This window comes from Cucurbita maxima, unplaced genomic scaffold (assembly GCF_002738345.1).
Source record: "Cucurbita maxima cultivar Rimu unplaced genomic scaffold, Cmax_1.0 Cma_Scf00022, whole genome shotgun sequence".
Classification (NCBI taxonomy): domain Eukaryota; kingdom Viridiplantae; phylum Streptophyta; class Magnoliopsida; order Cucurbitales; family Cucurbitaceae; genus Cucurbita; species Cucurbita maxima.
In genome coordinates, this window is record NW_019272038.1 from 2,304,050 (window position 1) to 2,322,252 (window position 18,203).

The following is an 18,203-nucleotide window of genomic DNA, read 5'->3' on the forward strand; positions in this document are numbered from 1 at the left end:
GGCCTCGAAGCGATTTTTTCTTTCACGTTTGCCCCTCGTGTCGTATAAGCTACCCGAAAATCGACTTTAAAATCCATGAAAAATAGCCTAATAAAGAAAGAGTCTAGGTGACAATGTGACATGTCAACAAACTTTGGTATGTAAAAAATGAAAATAAAAAACAAAATAGATATTAATTATTTTGGGTCTTGGAAAGAAAATGGTAATGGGCCCAAAATTCTTCCAATCCTTAAAAAAATGCTTATGGGCCTAGAAAAAACAAACAAATAAATTTTTGGTTAGGGACTAAAATACCCTCATTTGAAATCTAGTATCTAAAATAAATTTAAATAATTTGTCGTAAGGTAGGGCGGCTTGCTTGAGTAGCTCAACCGTCCCTTAGCCCGGTTCTCATGATGCGCTACGAAACCTCCACAATATCGGGAGACCAAACAGGGCATAGCTAGCAACATAGGAGCTGACTCGACGTCAGCAGCTTCGTGCCGCACTGGACTAAGCCAATATGTGGTTTTGCACATGACGTCGAGTCAGCTCCTATCAACGACTGTTGTGCTAGAGTAAACCATTAATAAATATTGTTGAATGAAAAAAAAGATAAAGCAACTACCGCCCTCGTTTTGTCTTATTACACTCAAATAATTTCTTCAACATAAGTAACACAAAAAGCTGTCACACAAGGACGTTGTCATTCACAACTTGATAATAATAGTAGATTTGACGTTGATTTTGGCCAAACTTTGACTCGTCTCGACCTTAGAGGGATAGATGAATCCTTCCGATCACGTTTGATAAATACATACAAATCCATGAGTATATATAAAGCAATTCCTATCTTGAATTTTTATCTAACTCGAACGTTTGTTTCTCGAGAAAGGAAAATAACTTGTACAAGTTTTCCATTTGGTCGGATTTTTTTGCATTCCAAGCTTCATAATGATCTAAGTGAAATGAATATGTAAAGAAAAATAATATGGTCTTCATGCATATAACCTTATAAGATAGTGACATTTTCAAGAAGAACCAAAATATAGTGTGTTATTGCCTTCCCAAACACCTCCCTTTCTTCATTTTTCTAACTTACCATTGCATCTTTCCATTGTTTTGTCTTTTTAACGTCTCCGTCTCGTTTGGTTATAATTTATCGACGCTTTTTAGAAGACTTAAAATAGTTGTTCGTTGTTCATATTAATTTTGATTGAAACAATTCGATTGATAATATATATGGTTAAAAAAAAAACATCGTTACTAAGTTGTCGTTATTCTATGTTCATAATTCCAATACGTGTTTGATGTTAATACTTAGTTTCAATCTCCTACTTGGGTGGATGTGTGATACCCGAGTAGAGATGTCCACAAGACCGGACAGGGAAGACGAGATTGTATTACCTAAGTGTGTGCATGTATGAATCGAGATTGACATGAACGAATAGAGAACGCATCACCTGAATAAAAGAGAGTTACATGAATGAATCGAAATCGCATCTGAATGCTCTGTTTTACTTGGAGTAATCCTATGTCAAGTGACCTCCTAAAAAATTTTCAAAAATATATGTGAGTGAGAACAAAACATGCAAAGATAGTCTTTACTCTTAGCAGCGATGAGTATAACGTGACATGTCACAGGGGATCATCGAGGCCATTAGGTGACGAGTCCATATTCAAATCCTCATACGAATTCTAGGCATGAGACATTACAAATGGTATAAGAGTAGTTCCTCTCGTACAAAGATGTCATTCCAAGTCAAACCCACCCGACTAAAGGAGGGATACATGAATGAAGGGAGACTAAATCCAAATAAGAGCGATCTTCAAATAGGATGGCTGATAAATATATATATATATATATATATATATATATATATTATAAAATAAAATCAGAGAGAGCCCATGGATTGTATGTCCCTTGTAAAGTTAAAATCATGTGAGTTTTTTCTCTCTCTCTCCTGATGCTTTTTTGGGTTTAGAGAGAGAATTTATTAACTTTTTACTTTTTGGTTAAAAAGATGTGTAATATTTTACTTTTTAACCCCTTTAGCTAAAATAGAAAAAGATTTTATTTGTGAGTAGGAGAATAAAATCCCTCTCTTTCCTTTTTCTTCTCCCACATCATGCCACTATCTTTAAACATCCACCTCATCGACTACGTTAACGATCCCGATTCATCGCTAGCAGATATTGTCCGATTTTTCTTTTTGGGCTTCCCCTTAAACTTTAAAACACGTCTGCTATAAGAAAGTTTCTGGTCTCCTCCCCAACCAACGTGGGACACCACAATCCACACCTCTTTAAGACCCAGCGTCCTCGCTGACACTCGTTTCTTTCTCTAATCGATGTGGGACCCTACCAAATTCACCCATTTTGGGGTCATCGCCCTTAGCACACCCCCTCATGTCTACCCCTCTTCTAGGAACAGCGAGAAGATTGTCACATCATTCGGTGTCTGACTCTGTACCATTTGTAATGTCTCAGGTCCACCGCTAGTAATATTGTCCTCTTTGAGCTTTCCCTTTCGGGCTTCCCCTCAAAGCTTTAAAACATGTCTACTAGTGAAAGAATTCCACATCTATAAAGGGTGTTTTGTTCTCCTCCCCAACCAATGTGGAACATCACAGTAACGATTCAATCTCGAGGTTAAATTTTTTTTCAGAAGATCACTCAATATAGAATTGCTACCAGCAAAACACATTTAACTTCAAAATTTTTATGATTAAGCTACTGAAAATGAAGATATATCGTGTTGGTGTAAATAATAACTTTCAATTCTTTTAAATCTTTCTTAGCTATCCTATTCTCGAGATTGCGCCCATCTGGGTATACTCCCATCTCAGTTCATTCATGCATCTTTCATTTACTCGGGTGTCACATTAACTGCGAGAGCTAAACTATCACGGATTATCTGGTCTCCACGACAAGCAACATCAACCACCAAGAATTTTCTCGCTCCTACTCGGAAAAAAAAAAAACTTTTAATGAAAAAATAATAAAAATTAAAAAATAGATACTTTTTTCCTTCTCCAAGAAGTGCTTTTACTCAGCTCAATATTCCTTAATAACGGTTAATTATAGAAATTAATAATCCAAATTTATTAAAATTCAAAGAAGTAGCTGTTGACTGCAAACCTATTCACATAAAAGCATATTTAAAGTAATTATAAAATTTTAAACTATGTTCCTTTTACCCTCAAAAGCATATCATATAGCCATTATAATTAAATATCACTTTACCCAATTCACATAATATTTTATATTTACCTTATTCTAAAATTTTTAAGATAATAATGCATAATCAACAATAACATAGGGTAAAAAAAATAAATACTGTTAGACATGAACACGACTCTACGCAACAGTATGACATTGTCTAAGGCCTCGTACCAATAGAGAGAGTATTCCTTGAATATAAACCCATGATCATTCCCTAAATTAGCCGATGTGGGATTTTCATCATCCAACACCTCCCCTCGAACAAAGTACGTCTCCCCTTAATCGAGCCTCGACTCTTTTTCTTTTTGGAGTCCTTTGTTCGATATGGTTAAGTTTAGGGCATGACTCTAATACCATGTTAGATGGACACGACTCTCCACAATGATATGATACTGTCCATTTTGAGCATAAGCTCTCATGACTTTGCTTTGGGCTTCCCAAAATCTCGTACTAATGGAGATAGTATTCCTTGATTAAAACTCATGATCATTTCCTCAATTAGCAGATGTGAGACTTTCATCATCCAACACCTCCCCTCGAACAAAGTACGCCTCCCCTTAATCAAGGCTCGACTCTTTTTTTTTTTTTTGGAGTCCTTTGTTCGACATGGCTAAGTTTAGGGCATGACTCTGATATCATGTTAGATAAACACGACTCTCCACAATGATATGATACTATCCACTTTGAGCATAACTTCTCATGACTTTGTTTTGGGCTTCCCCAAAAGGCCACGTGTACCAATAGAGAGAGTATTAGTTGAATATAAATTTATGATCATTCCTTAGATTAGCTGATGTGAGACTTTTATCATCCAACAAATACTATTTTTTATTTTGAGTAATGTAGTCAGTCAACGGGCCGGAGGGAGCGTTGTAAGCGAGTAACGTAAGATAAAAGGAATGAATTAAAATAATAAATTAAGACATTATATTTATTATTTAGAAGAATAATTAGAAGCATGCAAACAAAGCAAGATGTTCATGGTATAATTTGAATATTTAGGAAAGTACAATTATGTTTTGTTTTTTTAGACCAACGAGGAAAATGCCATTTCCTCTTTCCCAAATTCCAACATGTTTTGTCAATTTCTCCACTTTTTCTCTATAAATTTCTTTTTTAAATTTTTTCAAAATTCGACAAATTTGATTAAAATTAGATCGGTCGTCGTCGTAAGTAATTCAACAATTTAATCACTCGAGATTAGTTTAATAAATCTAATTATTATACCCTTGAATTTGTTGAATTTTGTTTCATTTTGGCCTCTCCGTCTTGAATCTGGTACTAGCGGGTATCATCTCTCTTAGACCTTTCAATTAAGAGAGCGACTTTTGCTAAAATTCGAACAGGTTTTTTCAAACTTGTTTCGGATATACAAAAATGAGTATTAAGAGATTCTTTCGTTGTTCCCAATAACAGCTCAATAACAAATCATGTAACATCTCAAGTCCACTACTAGTAAATATTGTCGTTATGGGCTTTCTCTTTCGAATTTCCGTTCTTAAAAACATGTTTGTTTGAGAGAGATTTCTACACTCTTATAAAAAATGTTTAAGAAATACAAAAATTAAAATAAATATTTTAAAATTAACTCACCAACTAGGTAAGTAAAGTAAAAAAGTAAAAAAATTGTCTATTTTTACCCCTTGTTTTGGCCATAAAACACAACACCCAACAGTAAAAAAAATCCACTCTGTCTCTGTGTAAGCAAATCTTATAGATCCTCTATTTTGAAAGAAATATTTAATGCATGGGGCTTCTTTAAAAATTAAAAAAAAAAATAATAATAAAAAAAGGACAGATTCTGTCATTCTAGATCTTGTTTTAATGGGTAAAAAACCAAGAAAAAAATCTGGGTTTGATTGGGAGATGCTGTCTGAAAAGACACAAAATTATTCTGCTTTTTACACTCTAATTTCAAACACACAACACTTTGGTCACCAAAATGTTTCATTTTTCCTCCCATGTCGTCTCTACGTTCTACAATGGTAGGTATCGAGCCAAATCTTTCGCCTCGATGTTCGGTTTACGAGGAGACACGTTAGCTTAGGTTTGTTCGATCTGGTCTCTAAGTTGAATCTTCAACTTTGTACATGTTTTATTGAGCTACTTGAATTGTCGATTTGTGATTCTTTTAGTGGAAACATTACGAAAACGACTATATGGTATAATAAGATTATTGATTTATATGTTACTTATAAGATCAACAAATTGGTGACCTATGTTTTACGTCTGTTAGGGAGAGATTTTCACATACTTATAAAGAATATTTTGTTCTTCTCCCCAACCAATATGGGATCTCACAATCCACCCCCCTTCGAGGCCTAGCGTTCTTATTGGCACACCGCCTCGTATCCTTTCCTCCCCAACCGATGTGGGATCTCACAATCCCCACCCCCCTTCGGGACCTAGTGTCCTTACGGCACACCACCCTGTGTCTACCTCCCTTCAAAGTTCAGCCTTCTTGCTGGCACATCGCCTGATGTCTGACTCTAATAACATTTGTAACAGCTCAAGCCTACTGTTAACAGATATTGTTCCCTTTGAGCTATCCCTTTCAAGCTTCCCCTCGAAGTTTTTAAAACACATCTGTTAGAGAGGTTTCCACACCCTCCTAAAGAAGTTTCGTTATTCTCTTCAACCAATGTGAGATCTCACATGAACTCATTCCAACGTTCGTATATGTTGATATATAAACTAATACTCATCACTGTATCCAAACAAGTTTACCTAACTCCCGATGCTATCGATATATGTCAAATATAACAACAACTTCTATTACATCGAAAAAACGATTTTTTCCAATAAAATCCTTTATAAAGAAATACATGAAATTTCTTCTTAAATTGGCATGAAAGTCCTACCAATAATAAGAGTAACATAGAATGGTAAATTTAAGGAATTTATCTACATTCATCAAGGGTGAAAATAAATAAACAAGACCGTAATTTAAATCCAATTAATTTTTGACACGTAGAGAGAAAAAAGTACGTGGCAATAAATTATTAGTGGTCCACATATGCTTTTTGGTAAGAGAATTAAAACATAGCACTCATTTATTGGCCAATCATTTTCCTTCTGTCCCTTGTGGGCCCCACCCAATTCACACCAATACTTCTCATCAAATTTATTACATTATTATTATTAATAATTTATTATTTCAATATTATATATATAGAAAAAAAAAACCCATAATTAATTATATATAAAAAAATAATCTTAGGCTTAGATACTGTTTTTTTTTTTTTTTTTTTTTTTAATAATTATTTTGCTTCCAGGGGGATTGTGAGAGGGTATAATATAATAGGGGCTTATATAATGAAAATAATTTAGTTTAGGGATTTTTTTATGTAATTTGAAAACCACGTGTCGAGGGGTGATTGGGGAAAAAGTAGGTTTACAGTGCTTGTGGAAACATGTGATAATAACCCATACTCGTACCCCAATGGAGATCCTCCATATCCACGAGTGGGGCCCGTAGCAGCGCTCTTTTAATCTTCCTCTTTACACAGTTTCCTCCACATCACACGTGTCGTCCTCATCCTTGCACGTGAAAATGCCACGTGTCCGACTCTTACTTAACCAAATTAAAAAAAAAAATCAATTTTTTTTTTCTTTTTAACAAATTCCAACTTACCATATTTTTGAAGAATTTAAATCATTTATCCATTTGGAGCTTTTACTTACTCTTTATTCCTTCGTAGGAATAAGACCAACCGAATAAAATATAATATTATACTCGATAATTCGAATATTCATTATTATATTTATTTTGCTCGACTTTAGTATAATAAATAATATTACATTATGAATAAAGAGCGATGGTCCAACCAATATAAAAAAATATAGATGTTCAACAACTCGAACTAGACATTCAAATTTATTATAAAATTTTAATATTTTTTTAAGTTCGATGGAGAGATTTAAACCTCTAGTCAAAAATATATATCTGATTTAAATTAAAAAAAAAATTGAAATCTTGTTTTTTTATATATATATATATATATATATTATTTTTTTTTATTTTGGGTTAAAGGGTTCTTTTTCTGTTTGTTTTCTGGGGACTTTCCCTTCTCCCAGAAAAAAAACATTAAAAAAAACATTAAAAAACATTAAAAAAACATAGAAATAAAAAATAAAGACAAAGAATCTGTTTAGTGCATGTTTTTGCGTACAAAAAATCTTTAAAGCGCCAATAAATAAATAAATAAATATATATATATATATATATATATATATATGGTCTTACGTTACCACACACAAACCGTCCTATCTTTCTCCAATTCAAGATTGTTTTTTTTTGGGTTCTTGCTGTTCCCTTCCCATGCAACGTTGCCACTGCGACCACCACCGCCGCCGCCACCGCCGTTCCATTGCCTCCGCCGCCGCCGTCTATTTCAAATTGTTGTTTAATAATAATTCAGCAATGATGGTTTCTAAGCTTCTATTGGCCTTTGCCTTCTGCCGTTTGATGGCCACCGTCGGACTCAACATGGGTCCGGCAGTGGAGCTTTCCCGTCTTGGAATTGACGGCCTCCTCACCATGGACCCCTCCGCGGTCGAGACCGCCTCTATCGATTTTGGCCTCATGACCCGTAACCCCCCTCTCGCCGTCTTGCACCCGGCCTCCGCTGATGATATCGCTCGATTGGTCCGTGCTGCGGTGGCGACGCCGGAGGAGTATGGTGGGTTTAAGGTGTCGGCAAGAGGGCACGGACATTCGATAAACGGACAGGCGCAAACCGGAAATGGGGTAGTGATTGAGATGAGCAGCGGCGTTGGCAGCATAGACGGCGGGAGAGATTTCCCACCGCCGCCTATTGTGTCGGAGAAAGAAATGTTTGTGGATGTTTGGGGCGGAGAATTGTGGATTGATGTACTGAAATCTACGTTGCGGTATGGCTTGGCACCGAGATCGTGGACCGATTACTTGTATTTATCGGTCGGCGGGACACTGTCGAACGGCGGAATCAGCGGCCAAGCCTTCAACCATGGTCCTCAGATCAGCAATGTCCTTGAACTCGACGTTGTCACAGGTCCATTTCTCTCCAATGCAAATGCATCAAAATTTGAACTTCTAATATTTTAGTCGGTCGTAAAATTAATACAAACGGATAGAACAGGGAACGGGGAGCTAACGACATGTTCGAACGAGGAAAACCCAGATCTTTTCCACGGAGTTCTTGGCGGATTAGGACAATTCGGGATCATTACACGAGCGAGAATCGTTCTTGAACGAGCTCCTCAACGGGTAAAGAAAAAAATCCTATCTTTTTTTTTTTTTTTTTTTTTTGGCAAGACACCTATGTTCTNAATAATTGAGTTTGCAATGACAGGTGAGATGGATAAGAGTATTATACTCAAATTTCACAGCCTTCACTAGGGATCAAGAACGGCTAATATCTCTGCATGCAAAACCAAAGAATGAGAAATTTGATTACGTGGAGGGGTTTGTGATCGTTGATGAAGGGTTGATCAATAATTGGAGATCGTCGTTTTTCTCACCGGCCAACCCGGTCAAAATCTCCTCCTTGAAGGCTGATGGGGGAGTTTTATACTGCTTGGAGATCACCAAAAACTACCATGAATCCCAATCTCTCACCGTTGATCAGGTTAATCATCATCATCATTTAATCATTACCATGTTCGATCATTGCCATTGTCTTCTTTAATCGAAAAAACTATACAAACATGAGCTATCTAAGCTAGCTAGAGCGGAAACAAGGAACGAGAATTTGAACCCATGATCTATTTAGTCAAAGATATAATATTTTAACTAGTTGAATTTAAGCTCGGATGTTTTGCAAGCTGTATTTGGTTCGTTGATTTTTCAAATGGGTTGCCTTTTTCTCTATTTTTTTTTTTTTAATTTTTGTTTGAATATATATATATATATATATATATATATATATATAGAGAGAGAGAGAGAGAGAGAGAGAGAGAGAGAGAGAGAGAGAGAGAGAGAGAGAGAGTTTTAAGGGAGGGTGGGCCAAGATGGTTGTATAATTTATTCAATTATTTTTCAACTTTTTTTTTCTAAAGAATAAAAAATAAAAAATAAAAACAAGAAAAGTTGAATTTAAATAAATATTTATAAATTTAGTGAAAATTTGCTAAAATATGATTTGGAATCTTCCACTGCCATCTTTGTCTTTCCTTGTGGTTTGTTGTTCGTGTTCAATAATTCACCGATGTTTTGGTTCGGTTCGGTATCGTTTTTGTTTTAAAATATGTTTGATAATAATAAAGAAGAAGAATAATAGATGGAAGATCTTATGCGAATCAATTATTCTATAAAATCCCAAGACAGAGAAAGAACATAGCTTTAAGGATAATAATAACACTAAATCCACAGCCTTTCAGCTCCCAAATTATTCTCTTGTTAACAGTGATTGGAATAAAATATAGTAGCTGACGAAACTACTTTGTTTAATCAGGAAGTTGAGGCGCTGCTGAAGGAACTCGACTACATACCCGAGTCGGTTTTCACAACAGACCTAGGTTATGTGGACTTTCTCGACCGGGTTCATACGGCCGAGTTGAAGCTCCAATCCAAGGGGCTGTGGGATGTCCCGCATCCATGGCTGAATCTCTTTGTTCCGAAGTCGAGAATTGCTGATTTTGATCGAGGTGTTTTCAAGGGCATTTTGGGAAATAATACCAGTGGACCCATCCTCATCTACCCCATGAACAAGCATAAGTATGTTCCCTATTCTTTTTTATTCCTTTTTTTTTTTTCTCATTTGTAGGTTAAGAAGTCCGCGAAAATGACATCCAATTGTTTGAATCTCTAACCTCAAAAATCTTATTTACCGTAAAGCCGACTCGGGTTTTAAAAAGAATATGTAATTTTTCTTTAAAAATTCCACAAAGTACAAGCTTAGCCAGCTTGGAGGGTGGTGATTGTCCCATGGGAGAAGATTCTGGTGTCAGGAGATCTTCTCCGTTGGACCCCTCCGATGGGGTCCGATGGGGTCCGATGGGGATGTTACCATCGTCCCAGTTGACGTACTCAACTTTGCAGTGTTGTAATGGAGACATTATTTCACTACATCTTAGAATTATCAAGTCCAGGGTCCATACCTCTCTTGATGACACTTGGTTCCACTCTTTTGTTGTGTAGATGGGACCCGAGGAGCTCTGCCGTGACCCCAGAGGACGATGTCTTCTACCTCGTGGCGTTGCTGCGCTCAGCGATCGATAATGGGGAAGAAACACAGTCGTTGGAGTATTTGAGCAATCAGAACCATCAGATAATAGCGTTCTGTTCTAATGAGGGAATTGAAGTGAAACAGTACCTGCCTCACTACACGATGGAGGAGGAGTGGGCGGAGCACTTCGGTGATAAGTGGCCGGAGTTTCAGCGGAGGAAGATGAAGTTCGATCCACACCACATTCTAGCCACCGGGCAGAGGATATTTTCACCCTCCAAGTCGGTAGACATGGCGGTATCCCGGTGATCCACGAGACCTGAATTGTTAGGAGAAAACAGCAAGAAAGGCAGCAGATACAAATATACTGTAATGAATTATGAAAGGAGTAAATGTTTATAGTGAAGTGGAAAGAAAGGGCAGAAGAATCAATCAAATGTTCTTGAGAATAGCGCAAGGACGATGGATTTCCAGCAACATGGACATCAAAACACTGCACAAATAATCACTGCTGAAACGGATTCCCTCCGTCCCGTCCCTTGCCTCTGGCTTCCGATCATCGGCAGTTTGGTACTAGAATAGCATATTCGAAATCTCAGATGAGATTTCAGAAAGCCACCTAATAACCATGCATGAACACTTAAAGTTGTGTTAATGTAGCTGTGTCGACCATATGTCACACGTTCCGATACTCGTTGAACATGTTTCACTAGTATTTTTTCATATCAGTGAGCGCTCAAGTCAGTAGCACGCATCTCCGGTATTAGACACACTTGTTAGAACAGCAGACGTGTGTCACACTTCATATATTTTAATAAATGCGTCCCTACCATGTCTGTATCCTAGACGAACCAATATTCCAACGCAAATCATACATCTTTTTCCTACCGACCCGAACAATATCTACTGAAACGATTAGAACAAGACGCAACAGCTGCTAATGAAGAATATGGAAAGGCAAGTTGTTCTTCAGATGGTACCCCAGAGAAATCAATATGAGCAATTAACCACTTGCACCTCTAGCAAGCATGCTACAGAGACATTATTTGCAGGAATCGTTCTCCGTTCCAAGCTGATTCCCGAATCTTCGTAATGCAATTGAATAGACAGTTTTCCTACTGGCTGACGTTTTGATAGCGACCAATTTGACAGCCTTCATGAAAAAGAAAAGAAGTTTGTTAGTATTCAAGGAATAAAATATTGGTTCAACCACTATTTTCATCTCTAAACTTTCGAGACTCGTTTTAATTTATTTGCTAAACATTCGAAATGCCTATTTAGTCTTTGAATTTGAACAAAAGATTCATTTTGGTTGTTGCCACCTGATATCGGTCCCATTCAATAACATGATAATAAGCATATCTAGACTTTGAAGTAATGGCATCCCTATACTAAACAATTAACATAGTCCAATTCAAGCCATTACCATAGAAAGCCTATGCCCACTGGAGATCAATTCTTCCAACTCGTTTTCCAGCTGTGATTCCGATGGAGTTTCGACTTCGGAATTTAGCTTTCCTTCAATCAGCAGCGTAATTTCACCCTTCGTTTGGTGCAACGAGAAGTATTCTTTAGCTTCAGCCAGGGTACCCCGCCAAAACTGTTGCAACCAAGGAACTCAATAGAGCACAGAGGAAATTGGTAGAATGACATCATACGGGGTAATTAAGTAACAGTGTGCAGAAGAAATTTTTGTCAAATGCAAAGAAGTGGTCGGCAGTAAGCAGAAGTATTGGGAACCCTACCGACTAAAGATACAAAGGAACACGGTGAGGAATAAAGTTACCTCCTCGTGTATCTTGGTCATTTCCCGAGCTATAACACATTTCCTGCAAAACAGTTAACAAAAATATTCATCAAGTTGGCATTGATAAAACCATCTACAAACAGAAGACAAGTCTGCTTGTTCATTAAAGTAATTTGAATCATAATATGTAACAGCCCAAGTCCATCAGCTAGTTACGTATCACCGTCAGCCTCACAGTTTTTCAAAACACGTATGTCAGGAAGAGGTTTTCACCCCCTTATAAAAAATGCTTTGTTCTCCTCTCCAACAGATGTGAGATCCTACAATCCACCCCCCTCAAGGATCCAACATCCTCGCTGGCACACCACCCGGTGTCTGGCTCTGATACCATTTGTAACAGCCCAAATCCACCGCTAGCAAATGTTGTCCGCTTTGGCCCATTACATATCGTAATCAGTCTCACAGTTTTTAAAACACGTCTGTTAGGGAGAGGTCTCTACACCCTTATAAAAAATGCTTTGTTCCCTTCTCTAATCGAGGTGAGATCTAACATAATATGAGTTTAGACGATCTGTTACTAGAATAAGGTTTCCACACCCTTATAAGAAATGCTTTGTTCCCTTCTCTATTCGAGGTGAGATCTAACATAATATGAGTTTAGACGATCTGTTACTAGAATAATGCACGGTGCAAGCTTTAACAGCGGAACTAGTGAGTTTGCCTACTCTCTTCAAGCACTCGAACCAGAATTATTTTTCCCAACACAATGTTAACATAAATGAAATGATTGCTTTAAGATGATCACGATTAACGAGCATCTTTATACAATCTATTCCTTCAAATATTCCAAATCAGATGTCATCAGATGAATTATATAGATAGAAGAAGATAGTGGAAGTGGAACTGCACTGATACATTGGAAGAAATATATAAGTACAACAGATTGGAGATAGACATATCTGAAGTACCTTGATTCACCAAATAATGATGAAGTTTCCTCGAGAAACTGCTTAACTTTGTGCGGAGGAACATAGAATATTTGTGTCGCCTCCTCATTTGCTGAAACCATCAGCCTCTTTCTTCTAGATGCAGCATGCTTAGGAACAAATCCAACTGCACAAATATACTTATTGAGAAACTGTAGTGAGCCTGAAGGAAGCCATAGCCATAGGGCCAAAAAAATCTCAAAGAAAGATGCTCTCACAGCACAACTACAAGTACCGGTACAAATTTTACCAAATGTAAACTCATTGGTCGACAGGCCAGAGGCAGAAAGAGCAGCAATGACAGCCGAGGGTCCAGGAATAGGAACAACGGGTATGCTTGCATTGACGCATAATCTTACCTGTATTCATAATTAAATCATTAAAATATTAAGGAAGAACAATCATAATTCCAATTTTTATGACACAATAATGTTCAATCTACAAAAGAAGCACATTGAAAATGAGCCCCATAAATGTAGATCAAAGAAGTGATATATGCTTAACAGAGCCATCATGAAAGGACTAAATTAAGAATTTCTTTAGAGCATGCTCACCAACTCAGTACCAGGATCACTAATGCCTGGCGTCCCCGCGTCACTAATTAGTGCAACAATTTCACCCTCTTTTAACCTCTTCAACACTGTTTGCTCCCTTTGAGACTCATTGAATTTGTGAAAACTCAACTGAAATCTAAAAGTCTTCATCAGAACAAATGGAGAACGAAAAGAAAACTGATATATTAGCAAACAAACGAATCAACAAACTTACAAGAGGGGTTTTAATACTGAAATGTTGAAGCAACTTTCCTGAGTGCCTTGTATCCTCCGAAAGAATGACGTTTGCTGATTTTAAGACACGTAGGGCACTGTATTATAGAATTTTAAGGGGATAAAGAGACTGATTATTCAAAACAACTGAACAATTGAAATAAGGACCAATATAAAGGCGAAAATCTTGAAACATGGAAATTAGTATCCTACTTAAGGTAGTGACTCAGTTAGAAATATCACAAACATAAAGTCCATTTTCCAAATTATGCGTTTATATGTGTACATATCATTTTGAAAAGAAAAAAAATATATATATATTCGTGTTGGTTGCCAAACTTTCAGTGTATATGTACATATGTTGAAAAGAAAGTAATATTCATAACAGCCCAAACCACCGCTAATAAATTTTGTCCGCTTTGGCCTAATACGTATCGTCGTCAGCCTCATGATTTCAAAACAAGTCTACTAGGGAGAGGTTTCCACACCCTTACAAGGAATGTTTCGTTCCCCTCTCCAACCGATGTGGGATCTCACAATCCACCCTCTTTGGGGGCCCAGCATCTTCGCTGGCACACTGCTCGGTGTTTGGCTTCTAATATCATTTATAACAACTTAAGCTCACCGCTAATAGATATTGTCCACTTTGGCCTATTATGTATCGTCATCAGCCTCACGGTTTTAAAACATGTTTACTAGGGAGAGATTTCCACACCCTTATAAGGAATGCTTCGTTCCCCTATCCAACCGATATGGGATCTCACAACATTAATGTTGGGACTTGCTATCAAAATTTCATACCGTAAGGTGATATCTTCAAGATTACCAATTGGTGTGCTAACTATATATAACCCAGGTTTCAGGGAACCCTGCAAGGACAAGGATACCTGTCAAACATTACAAAACTACGTAGAAATCCCAAACCAAGAGAACGGACAGAATATATCTATATTTTCATTAAAGGACTTAAGAAGTTACAATAACTTGTATACAATCCAGTACAAAATGAGACAGATATAGTAAGTTTTGTAGTTGAATCCAATACAAGTATCAACATGGAGAGGCAAAACATTACTGTTAAGAACATATATAAAGATTAAACATACCATTAACACACATTGAGCTTTTGCGGTTCATTCTATGTTCATTCTAGCCACAAGGAAAGAGTTAAGCAAATAAATAACAGGAATTAAGCTCTGGATTTTGCATGATTTGACAATGGCCACACAGAAAAAGTTATAAGGAAGGGATTGGTACGTTATCTTACACGCTTCGAGGAATCATCCATATGAGTTGGTTCAGCAACTTCGGAGGAGAATTGAGAAGCGGAACAAAAGGAAAGTAAACAAGTTTTAGGGCAAAAAGAGAGCAATGAGTGGAATTCAAGCGGCGTCCTGGTGTTGATTGAATGAGGTGGCCCACGACGCCATGGCAGAGCTTGCGGGAGATAAACTGCCACGGAAGGAATTCTACGCGTCAACATCAGCTTCCCTCCGTCGCTCTACGGCTGGAGCAGGTCGAACTGAATTGAATTGGGGGCGACGGTGGTAGGAAGGAAGAGTACAAGATTACACAACGAAGACTGAAGATTTCACTATCTCCGAAGAACCGCCAAATCCAAGCGAAAAGCCAACAAAATCGATGAAATATATAATGCATAAATTATTAAAACTATTGAAGATTTATATGTAAAATATCGTTCAGGATGGCCGAGTGGTGCCCAAGTTCTGGTCTCCGAGAAGGGCGTGTGTTCAAATCCCCCTTCTTCTGACAATGATTTTATAATTTGCCTTGATAACTGGACGACATAACGTTCATATTTCGTTATTGGGCCGTTTTCTAAGGATGGGCTTAGCCCAATTTCTGCCTGAACGACATGATGTCTTTGTTTCGGTCTGTCGTTCAAAAATAGGGTAAAGGTTAAAACGTAATTATAATGCCTTTCATTATTTAAATTTCATCAAATTAGACCAAATTATATTCCATTTTTACTTTACAAGTAATTTTAATTTTTTATTTAAAATCACATCAAATTAGTTAATTCTGGTATAATGATTATTTAGTTTTTAAAAATTAAGTTTATAAATAATTCTTTATTTATAAAAATAGAAAATAAAATTTGAAAGTTAAAAGAAATCTTTAAAAAATAATAATAATAAAAAATTCACGGGAACGAAGAACTAAACTTAGTCATATATTGATAGAGCTGTTTCTGGGACAAGGTTTGAGATTTAGTAGAAATAGAAAAGCTCAATGAAATTATTAATAAACAATTAAGTGAAAAATGAAAGAGTCAGGATGGCCGAGTGGTCTAAGGCGCCAGACTCAAGTTCTGGTCTTCGAGAGAGGGCGTGGGTTCAAATCCCACTTCTGACAATTGTTTATAATATTCTTCGCTTTTAATTTGAGTTCCATTTGATAACCGGACGACATGACGTTCACATTTGATTCTTGGGCCTTTGGGCCATTTTCTACTCATGGGCTTGGCAGAAGCCCAATTTCTGCCTCAAATCGCTAATTTTAAAATATATTTAATAAATTTTTAAACTTTTAGTTTAATACGTTATTCTTGTTTGACAGGTTAAACAATTATATTATTAACTGTAAATTAAATTTTGAGTTTAATAAATTTCTAAAATTTAAATTTTATGTTTAGAAGGTTCATGAATTTTTTGACACGTGTAGGGAGTAATTATTAATTCTTTTAAAAAAATTAAATATTAAATATTAAATATTATAAGAAGTAAAATAAAAAGATTAAATGATGTTCAAAACCGTCAAGATAGCCGAGTGGTCTGAGGCAATAGATTCAAGATCTCATGTCTTCGAAAGTCGGCGTGAGTTCAAATTCCACTTTTGACAAGTTTTTCAATTTTTATTATTAGGCTTACTATAATTTCTATCTCAAATAATTGAATAAAAACGTCAGGATGGCCGAGTGGTCTAAGGCGCCAGACTCAAGTTCTGGTCTTCGAGAGAGGGCGTGGGTTCAAATCCCACTTCTGACACATTGTTTCTCAATTTTCTCCGTTTTTCAATTTGCCTTTCCCGTTTGATAACCGGACAACATGTCGTTTACATTTAGTTATTGGGCCTTTGGGCAGTTTTTTTACCAATGGGCCTAGCCCAACTTCTACCTCAACAACATGGAATCTCTGTTCGTTTTTCAATTTTGCTTTTCCTGTTTGATAACGACATGTCGATCACATTTCGTTATCGGGCCTTTGAGCAGTTTTTTTCCCAATGGGCCTAGCCCAATTTCTACCTCAACGACATGGTATCTCTGTTGCACTCCGTCTCTTAAAAAATTTTGCACACATGGTATTAAAAAAATATTAAAAAATTATAGGATGATGGACCCTTTTAATCTATTCCATATAATGTCGAGTAATGATTTTAAGACTTGTTCCTTCACCATGTTATTACTTTATATTTACATATAACTACATCTTAGTAAAAGGGGTTTTAGATGCACGTGGTTCCAAATTAATGTCGGGTAAAAAGGATTTTAGTTATAAATACTATCGGTCGTCTAATGAGAGGAATGGAAGTAGTTGACACGAGAGCTCCTCTGAGTGTTCCTGTTAGTGAAGCAACTCTTGGTCGAATATTCAACCTGCTTGAAGAGCCTATTGATAATTTGGGTCAGGTAGATACTAGCCCAATGTCTCCTATTCATAGATCTGCCCGCGTAATAAGTTCACATGTATGTTTTCATATTATTTAGTGTCATCTACTCAATAGAATACTAAGAAAATTTTGCATGAAACAAGTGGTATCAAAAATCTGTAACATGATGCTATGCATAACCTAGATCTTCGACATCAAGATCAACCCGCTTACACTTTATATAGCGTGAAGCAATTTACTTGGAGACTTTTGTACTTGATGCTTTAGTAGATGCTAATGGAGGTTGAAGTTCGAATTATATAGATTAATATGATAATATTATTAAGCACTACATCACCTACGAGGGCATCTTATGCTCAATTTTTTTGTTTATCATATAATTTGAAGAAGTCACACTTCATACAAATTTGAGATATTTTAAAGAATTAAAGACTTTTAAGTAATGCAGTAGCAGTGTGAATAGATATGAAAATATTATTACTCAACAAAAAGAATACCGAAAAATAGAATTAGAACAGGTAGGTTCAATATATTCACAACATTTAAATAAGATACAAGATAGTAACTAATACCTACAAAAGAAAAATATAAAGTAACTACATTTGGAGAATAAAATAAAACATACTTATAATCAAATTTAACTATTACGAATATGTCAATATATTATCAAAATAAGTTCACTAAAGACATTATAAGTAAATAAATTATTGAAAAATAAACA

At 36.3% G+C, this 18,203-nt stretch overlaps 2 protein-coding genes, 1 long non-coding RNA gene and 2 other non-coding genes across 5 annotated transcripts; 3 read left to right on the plus strand and 2 right to left on the minus strand.

Moving 5' to 3' along the window:
* Positions 1-7,491: 7,491 nt before the first annotated feature.
* LOC111496174 (cytokinin dehydrogenase 5-like) lies at positions 7,492-11,072 on the plus strand. Its single transcript, XM_023146522.1, has 5 exons — positions 7,492-8,237; positions 8,325-8,452; positions 8,538-8,813; positions 9,639-9,901; positions 10,325-11,072. The coding sequence occupies exons 1-5, from the start codon at positions 7,526-7,528 to the stop codon at positions 10,659-10,661; spliced, it is 1,716 nt and encodes a 571-aa protein (XP_023002290.1). The 5' UTR covers positions 7,492-7,525; the 3' UTR covers positions 10,662-11,072.
* On the minus strand, positions 9,511-10,591 carry LOC111496381. Its single transcript, XR_002720440.1, has 2 exons — positions 10,500-10,591; positions 9,511-10,385 (listed from the first exon to the last, which is right to left on the minus strand). It is a non-coding gene; the product is annotated as an uncharacterized LOC111496381 (long non-coding RNA).
* Positions 11,073-11,125: 53 nt separating the features above from the next.
* On the minus strand, positions 11,126-15,490 carry LOC111496252 (ribosomal RNA small subunit methyltransferase I). The gene is made up of 9 exons (XM_023146630.1): positions 15,120-15,490; positions 14,654-14,721; positions 13,854-13,950; positions 13,640-13,768; positions 13,336-13,444; positions 13,068-13,212; positions 12,139-12,181; positions 11,779-11,952; positions 11,126-11,505 (listed from the first exon to the last, which is right to left on the minus strand). Exons 1-9 carry the CDS (start codon positions 15,333-15,335, stop codon positions 11,395-11,397), a joined length of 1,092 nt encoding a protein of 363 aa, XP_023002398.1. The 5' UTR covers positions 15,336-15,490; the 3' UTR covers positions 11,126-11,394.
* A 654-nt stretch (positions 15,491-16,144) lies between these two features.
* TRNAL-CAA lies at positions 16,145-16,228 on the plus strand. Its single transcript has one exon. It is a non-coding gene; the product is annotated as a tRNA-Leu (tRNA).
* Positions 16,229-16,776: 548 nt separating this feature from the next.
* Positions 16,777-16,860, plus strand: TRNAL-CAA. Its single transcript has one exon. It is a non-coding gene; the product is annotated as a tRNA-Leu (tRNA).
* Positions 16,861-18,203: the final 1,343 nt, after the last annotated feature.

What these genes read in the sequence shown, in the direction of transcription:
- LOC111496174 (XM_023146522.1), top strand. Translation starts at nt 7,526, where the DNA reads ATGCAACGTTGCCACTGCGACCACCACCGCCGCCGCCACCGCCGTTCC. An exon ending in TGAACTCGACGTTGTCACAG is followed by an intron (nt 8,238 to 8,324) that starts GTCCATTTCTCT and finishes CGGATAGAACAG; the next exon opens with GGAACGGGGAGCTAACGACA. An exon ending in AATCTCTCACCGTTGATCAG is followed by an intron (nt 8,814 to 9,638) that starts GTTAATCATCAT and finishes TTGTTTAATCAG; the next exon opens with GAAGTTGAGGCGCTGCTGAA.
- LOC111496252 (XM_023146630.1), bottom strand. Translation starts at nt 15,335, where the DNA reads ATGTTGACGCGTAGAATTCCTTCCGTGGCAGTTTATCTCCCGCAAGCT. An exon ending in TGGATGATTCCTCGAAGCGT is followed by an intron (nt 14,722 to 15,119) that starts GTAAGATAACGT and finishes TTGTCCTTGCAG; the next exon opens with GGTTCCCTGAAACCTGGGTT. An exon ending in TCATTATTTGGTGAATCAAG is followed by an intron (nt 12,182 to 13,067) that starts GTACTTCAGATA and finishes ACTGTTTTGCAG; the next exon opens with GAAATGTGTTATAGCTCGGG.